This window comes from Crocodylus porosus, unplaced genomic scaffold, assembly GCF_001723895.1.
Source record: "Crocodylus porosus isolate Cpor-Errol unplaced genomic scaffold, CroPor_comp1, whole genome shotgun sequence".
NCBI lineage: Eukaryota > Metazoa > Chordata > Crocodylia > Crocodylidae > Crocodylus > Crocodylus porosus.
In genome coordinates this window covers 10455991-10463578 of record NW_017728936.1, presented here as the reverse complement: position 1 = coordinate 10463578, position 7588 = coordinate 10455991, and the positions used below count along the sequence as shown (strand labels likewise).

Genomic DNA, 7588 nt, shown 5'->3' with positions numbered 1-7588 from the left:
ATGTATTGACTTGGAACTTCTGCCTCTTATTTGCCTAGTGTTATTTGCATGAGTTTTCGCATTGTCATTCATCATGTTGAACGTGAAGAAAATGAACCCAATATGAGCTCTCTTGTGACTTTGGGGGGACAAACACACATAGCAAGAATAGCAACGAGCTTGCCATCACCCAGGTCACCCAGGCTCAAAGACCATTCCTATCTGAGTCGCCAGGGATGCAACAGGAGCGCCGACCCGAAACCTAACAAACAATGAAACTTAAATCAGGGGGAGGAAGGGTTCGAGCTCGGTAACATTTCCTGTGCCAGCTGCAAGGCATTGGTGCATCTCTGCTCCACCCTACGTCCAATCTCAATTTTTGGAAGTGGGACAAACACATTTGGGTGCAGACAGATTGAGTGGAAAAGATGATCAGCGCTCACGACGTGCAGGACCGGACGTTATCAACTCCATCGAACGATCCGACGAGCTGTTCCCCCGGTGAGGGGACGATCCGGCAGGGGTTAGGGGCAAGCCTGAGACCAGATACAAGGGGCGGGAAGTGCTCCCGTGGAGCTGCAGGATTGGGGGATCAATGATATCCCTTCGAGACAGGATCGGCGGGTGTGGACAAGCTGCGGTGGGAGCGAGGCCAGCCGAGAGCTTCCGGTGAGAGGCCCATGCACGACCCCGGCCCCTTGCTGCCCGCCACTCTTTGGGCCTGACCCCCGTGAGGTCAAAGGGCAGCACACAGAGCCTTACCCCACAGCTCCAAAGCCCCTGCACTAATGGGGTCAAAGGTCCCTTAGATTAAGGGGGCAAGGAGGTCAAAGGTCACCCCCCTTGCCTTGTTCCTCCCCACTTCCGGTGCCACTTGGCCGGAACCATGATGCCCACCCAGTTCCCGCCCGGACTCGCTCAGCGGCGCACCGCGCACAGCTTCTTCCCTCGCGTTGATTGGCTGGCGGGCGTGGCGGAAGTGTGCAGCTTTCCGTGCTCCGGCGTGCCCCCGCGGCGACGCCGAAAGGTCCGGGCCGGGAACATGGCGCCGGGGCGGCGCGAGGCGCTGGTGCTGCAGTGTGAGTGGGACGGCTGCAGCCACGTGGCCGCCGCCATGGAGCCCTTCTGCGCCCACGTCTCCGAGCACCTGCAGCAGCAGGAGGAGCTCCGCGCCCAGCGCGGCGACGGCGACCCCCTGGGTGAGGCCCGGATTGTCCAGCCCCCCGGCGGGGCGGGGGGAGGGGTTGGGGGGAGCCGTGCTCTGATTGAGATGCGGCCCCTGACAGACCCGGGGCACGTGTCCGTGTCCCGTTTGCGTTGCAGAAGAATACACGTGCCTGTGGCAGGAGTGCGGCTTCTGCTCGCCGGAGAGCTTGGCCGACCTGATCCGTCACGTCTACTTCCACTGCTACCACACAAAGCTAAAGCAGTGGGGGCTGCAGGCCCTGCAGAGCCAGCCGGACTTGAGCCACTGCCAGCTGGATTTCCAGAGCCGCAACATCGTGCCGGAGATCCAGGAAAACTTCCAGTGTCTGTGGGAGTACTGCGAGGTGAGGGCCGCCCGCGGCACTGCTCCGGGGGTGAGTGCGGAGCAGCCGGTAGGCGCTTCGTCGTCTGGCAAGCGTTGCACGTGTGGCCGCATCTCGATCGGAGCGAGGCCTCTGGACGAGGCGAGGGAGAGTTCCCCTGAGCTCTGTCAAATGAGGATTCGTCCACACTAATGGTTATTTGTTTGTCTGCCCCCCAAATCCCCCTCGCCCCGCAGAGGTCATTCGATAACCCGGAGTGGTTCTACCGGCACGTGGAGGATCACAGCTTCTGCTTGGATTACAAGGTTGCTGGGAAGGAGAACCACGTGGTGGCGTGTGGCTGGAAAGGTACCTGACAGCCGCGTGAGAGCTCTTGGGGGAGAGTGTGGAAGGGGGTTGGGAAGCAAGTGACAGCAAAAGCTGCGTTAACCGGCACTTTGTTAGCCAGAAAACTCTGTTAACCGGCGTCCCAGGGATGCAGCCAAAGCGGAACCGGCAGTACTACTTCCGGGGGACTTCCTGTTTTGCTGCCGTGAGCCAAATTTTTTTTTGCCAGTTCTACGGCTTGAGGCAAAGCAGCCTGCATGGGGGATCCCCCTCCCTGTCCCCTGGCACACTGATGCTGGGCGCTGCATATTTGATTAACCGGCATCCCCCATTCCCAGGGGATGCCAGATAACAGAGCTTTTACTGTATATCTAATGATTTACAGCAGTTTAGGGGTTTCTGAATGCCCCTGCATCAGGCCCTGCTTCAGTCATTGCTCACCCTCCTGTACAGCAGCGTATGCCAAACTCAGCTTGGGCAGACTTGACATGAAGCTGTTTTAAAACCCAGGCTCAGGAAAATTAATATCGGGTGGGCCTGTGCAGCCGTTTCATCTGTCTGTTGCCGTGCGGGTCTAGCGGAGCTAGAGTGCTGTAATGCTTTAAGGCCACGATGCCAGTGCTTACTGAGGAAATACCTGTGTTGTCCTGTAGGATAGTGGCTGCAAGCTGGGTCAAGCCTCAGGTTACTGTCTACAACACATCTTTTATTAGCCTCTAGGGGTAGTGACAACCTGTCGCACAGTGGAATAGCAAACTGGAGGCTTCCCTGGGGCGGAGCTGGCTGGTTTCAAGCCACTTTCCTTTGTACTGCCAGGAGTGTTTCAGCACTCCCAGGTCTCTGCCATGGCTCTGACCAGCATCTGTTTCTTCCTCTTGCATTCAGACTGTGACTGCACTTTCAAGGGGCGCTGCAAGCTGCGGGAGCACCTGCGCAGCCACACGCAGGAAAAGGTGGTGGCCTGTCCAACTTGTGGGGGGATGTTTGCCAACAACACCAAATTCTTTGACCACATCCGCCGGCAGACTACCGTGGACCGTGAGTACAGGGGATGACCCTGGGCTGTGAGTTGGGGCAGGGGGTGCTGAGGCTGGGCCTGGAGCTAGAAGCGAGAGGGATTTGCTAGTTTCTGCGTTTTTATTCCCAGCTTCCACATCTCTTGTTCCCAGTTACTAGAGTCAGTAAGGTTGTTTTGGAGCTCAGTGCTTCCCAGTTTGTGCATGTGGCAGCCCAAGGAATGCTGTGATGGTGCTGGAAGGCACATCAGTGGCTGCAAGCGTCTGTCTTGGCCACTAGTTACTGCCTCAGATCTCATTTCATCACTCGTTCTCCCCCTCTCCATTATAGAGCAGAGGTTTCAGTGCTCTCATTGCTCCAAGAGGTTTGCCACGGAGAGGCTGCTTCGTGATCACATGAGGCACCATGGTGAGTGACCATCCTCCCCTGCCCCCTCATTGGGCATGTTCCGTTCCCTTCCCTGGCCCGTGATAACAGCTCCCTCGGTCCCTCTCTTTCAGTCAACCATTACAAGTGCCCTCTCTGTGATATGACCTGCCCGCTGCCCTCTTCCCTGCGCAACCATATGCGCTTCCGCCACAGTGAGGAACGTCCCTTCAAATGTGACAACTGTGACTACAGGTGGGCTGCAGGAAGGAGTGCTTCGCAGGGGGGGCGGTGGCAGAACAGGGCCTGCTTGGTCGCTCAGCTTCATTCTCTTCTGTCTTTTCAGCTGCAAGAATTTAATTGGTCTGAGGAAACACCTTGACACACACAGCAAAGAACCGGCCTATCGCTGCGAGTTCGAGGGCTGCAGCTTCTCCGCTCGCTCCCTGTGTTCCATCAAGCTGCACTACCGCAAGGTCCATGAGGTGGGAGGCACCCCAGGGCTCTGCCACTCTCAGTTGGGGCTTCTCTGGAAGGTTGGGAGGCCCTGAGCAAATCCTGGGAGTCCCTCGTGCTAGGCCCTGTACATGGAAAGAAACAACATGTGCACGTGAGGAAAGGGGAATGCGATCATCCCCTCCATGCACAGGGAGAAACTGAGGCCCAGGGTGTATCTACATTGTAGCCTCAGTGCACCCTGGGAGAGAATCCCCAGGTCCACCCTGACCCTGAGACTGCTGGGCACTGCCCTTGAGAGGGCCCTGGGGGGTGGGCAGGGCTTGTTCTGGAGTGTCCCTACCCCAGAGCTCTGGCGACACTGGAGGCAGATCACCTGTGAGGCTCTTGGTCTGCGCAGCTCATCTCCCCGGGCTTGGGTCAGCATGTTCACATGCAGTACCTGCTAGCACATAGCTGCTCCTTTGTCCCGGCTGTTCCCCCTCATTCCCTGCACAGCAGGGCTGATGACTTCAGCAGCTCTGGTGCTGGATGGGCCAGTCTGGGGCCTCTGGGGACTGTGGAGTTTGCTCCGTCGTTTCATTCCAGTGTTTCATCTCTTCAGAGCTCTGTTCTTGGGCTGAGAACAGGGAAGCGCTCCCCACCAGGGACTGGTGCCGGGAACAGCAGCAACTCTTAAGTGCTAAAGATTTTTTTTTACCAAGCAGCAAGCGCGGTATGGGTAAACAGACAGATGCTTCCTGAAAGAGCTCTCAGTCAAGGGCATGGAGAGCTAAAACCAGCAATGGAGGCAGTACTGTCTGCTGCGTGATTTTCCACAGGTCCCTGGGGTATGTGGGAGGCCTCTCTTTGCCAGTGCTGTCTGTTGCCCTGGCCTTACCTTTCCATGCTTGCATGGCAGTACTATGCTTCTAGCCTGTACAGTGGGGTCTGCTGGGGAGCAGGTGGAAGAGTCACCTGTTGAATGGGAGCGCCCGGGCCTGCTGGCTGGGAGCTGTGACTGTAACATCCTTCCTTCCTTCCCACCCGTCTGCAGGGTGACTCAGAGCCCCGGTATAAGTGCCACGTCTGTGACAAATGCTTCACGCGGGGCAACAATCTCACCGTGCATCTCCGGAAAAAGCATCAGTTCAAGTGGCCCTCGGGCCACCCTCGCTTCAGGTACTAGAACTCTGCCCCCCCCTTCTCCCTTCCTTTGCTCCATATCACCAGAGTTCAGGGCTGGGCTGGAGATGCAGTGTCTACAGGCTGGGGTCAGAGAGGCAACTGATGTGCTAGATTTGACATTCCTGGCAAGGCTTCTCCTGTTGCGCCCTCACATTGATGAACCAGGAGCAGCCTGGTTTAGGGGCTTGCCCATGGTCCGGGCTGCAGCATTACCTCCTGGGGAGGGGGAGGAGTGAGCAGCCCCTGCTGATGCCTGAGTGACCCTGTCGGGTGTGTTGGTATGCAGGGCTGTGCCCCAAGTAAATGCTCCTTCTGCTGGCTGCACTGGTCCTGCTTGCCAGCTCTACTGTCCCTCTGTCTGGCCCATCAGGTACAAGGAGCATGAGGATGGCTACATGCGGTTGCAGCTGGTGCGCTACGAGAGTGTGGAGCTGACTGAACAGCTGTTGAAGGAGCAGGAGAAGCAGGGCAAGGCACTGGATGGCGCCGGCGACTGCATGGTCCTGCCCGAGGACGAGAGCAACCTGCAGGTCATCATCGTGGAACCACCTGCGGAGGCTTCCCTGGAGGAAGCCAACGACGTGGCCACACCGCTACCCCTGCTGTACGCTGTGGCCTGCCCTGGGACAACACAGCCAGGTGCATTGCTGAAGCAAGAGCCCAGCACCCCCTCTGACACTATTATCCATGTCATGAACCAGACCAATGAGCATGGGGAGAGCGAAACAGTGTTCTATGTCATGGCCAGCACGTACCCTGAGGAGTGGGCAGCTGCGCCCAGCAGCCTCACTGAGGAGCCAGAGGAGAATGTCATGGACCGGCTGCAGAAGACAGCAGAGGAACTGGGCATACAGATAGTGTGAGGTCACCTTGGCTTCAGGGAGCCCCAGGGGACCTTGCCACCTCAGGTGGGGCTGGCCTAGATTTGAGCCCGTGGCATCGCCAGGTTAGGACCCTCGGACGTTGTCCAAACTCTGCTTAACACCAGAGCTGAGGGGGATGGCACTGCCTATGGGAGTCCCAGAACCTGCTTTCCTCCCGGGAGTTGTGGCCAGATCCCTTTGCTGTGCTGTCCAGCTGCAGAGGCGAACTGGTATAGGGGGAGGGTGGGCGGGTAAACGCATAGGGTTGGGGGAGGATCGGCCTGTCTCCAATAGGAGAAGGTGGCAGTGGCTGAGGGTTGCCGTGACGGGAAGTGGCTTACAGCTCAAAAGGGAGGGAAGAGGACACCAAAGCCTCCTTGACAGTGATACCATCCATCCTGCCTGGGAGGTTTGGTTCTTTGTGTCCTCTATGATGGCTCCTGGCAGGAAGGTTGGGCCTCTGCTGCTGCTGGCTCCTGCCGAGGCCTGGCCAGAACCCAGCTCCTGTGGCCACGTGCAGGAGGCTGTGGGTGCTGGTCCTACCACGGGAAGTAGTGACCAACCCCAGCCGGGTGTTGTGTGTCTGGCATCTTGTGTGGGTGAACACTGGTGCCTTTGGCTCTCCCAGTGGGCTAGTCCTTGTGCTAGCAGCCTGGGGAAGCTCCTGTCACAGTGTTAGTGTTGTCTCTTCCCCGTCGTCTCCTTGCTGGTTTCTGAGGGAAGGCAGGGCAAGACGCTTCATGGGGTGCCAGCGTGAGGGTGCCCTTCTCATTGAGGGATCCCTGTGCTGCCTTTGTGCCCCCTCGGCTTCCTGCCTGTGGCTTTCCCCACATTGGGGCTCAGGTGCTGGCCTGCCCAAAGTGCATTTCACCATGAAAAATAAAGGTCCTGCATGCCAGGCCAGCCCCTTGCATACTGTGTCTGCTTTATGCCCCCCCCCCAGTCATCCTGGGCACCTGCATGCCACTGGGCAGGGCCAGAGCGAGCAGTAGGGCCTGGAGGTTTGTGCCCTTGCACGGTGCTGTGTGGGTTCAAGCAGCGCTGGCTCAATTCCAAAGTGATGCCCGCAAGGTCTCTCTGGGTGAAGGATGTTAGCCACATCCCTTTGCAGGGAGGATCAGGCCTTTCTGCAGGTCTATTCCTGCTTGTTCGTGGCTGGGATCTTGGTGCAAGGATCATGATCCCTGAGCCCAGCCCCAGCTGTGAGGAGCTGGGGCAGCTCTGCCCAGCGTAGGTGACTCGTACTCCTGCTCCACTCTGGGGGTGGGCGATGAGCTTGTTGGGAGGTGCCCACCCCAGCTCTGGCCACCTTTCCCAGTGCCTTTCAGATCTCTTGCTGGGGAGCTTTCTCCTGGTGCTGAGGTTCTCGGGATGCAGCCCCTGGGGAAACCCAGCCCCACTGTGGCTGAACACCACAGGCCTCAGAGCTGGATGCTGTAGTCCACCCAAAGGGAGAGAGAAATCTTCCAAATGGGCTTATGCTGAACTGCAGCACAGCTGGCATAGCCCTTGGAGAGCATCCATGTGGCCTGCGGCACTGGTCTAAGCAGCTTGAAGCTCTTACCCCATCTGTGTACAGGTCTGGAAGGGCCGTGTCTGAGCTCTGTGTTTGAGTTGCAGAAAAGCTCCCGGGTGCATTCTAGCACAGGGAACTCCAGACCTTTGTCTCCACTTGCTTCTCTGGATTACCATGAGGCCTCATACCTTGTAGCGCCAGCTTAGCCAGGTGAGGAAGCAGCCACTTCCTCCTCCAGGCAGCTGTTGCCTGGGGAAATGGGGCAGATGGATTCTCCCATCTTGCAGGAAAGTGGTGAGCAGAGGTTCCTGGAAGGGAGCCAGGGCGGTGTTTCTGTGTTGGAAGCTGAGAGCCAGGTGTCTTGTCTC

General features: G+C 58.0%; 1 protein-coding gene across 2 annotated transcripts; it reads left to right on the top strand.

Moving 5' to 3' along the window:
• The first annotated feature begins 998 nt into the window (after positions 1-998).
• Positions 999-6607, top strand: HINFP (histone H4 transcription factor). Of its 2 annotated transcripts, XM_019547096.1 has the most exons (9): positions 999-1178; positions 1303-1529; positions 1745-1856; positions 2721-2873; positions 3183-3260; positions 3353-3473; positions 3565-3703; positions 4711-4835; positions 5212-6607. In XM_019547096.1, the coding sequence occupies exons 1-9, from the start codon at positions 1022-1024 to the stop codon at positions 5702-5704; spliced, it is 1605 nt and encodes a 534-aa protein (XP_019402641.1). In that variant the 5' UTR covers positions 999-1021; the 3' UTR covers positions 5705-6607. The 2 variants fall into 2 exon arrangements, with proteins under 2 accessions (XP_019402641.1, XP_019402642.1); XM_019547097.1 differs by lacking the exons at positions 999-1178; positions 1745-1856 and having other exon boundaries at positions 1234-1529.
• Positions 6608-7588: the final 981 nt, after the last annotated feature.

Coding starts and splice junctions, on each gene's coding strand:
- HINFP (XM_019547096.1), top strand. CDS start 1,022: ATGGCGCCGGGGCGGCGCGAGGCGCTGGTGCTGCAGTGTGAGTGGGAC. Junction 3,474..3,564: donor TGTGACAACTGTGACTACAG/GTGGGCTGCAGG, acceptor CTGTCTTTTCAG/CTGCAAGAATTTAATTGGTC. Junction 4,836..5,211: donor TCGGGCCACCCTCGCTTCAG/GTACTAGAACTC, acceptor CTGGCCCATCAG/GTACAAGGAGCATGAGGATG.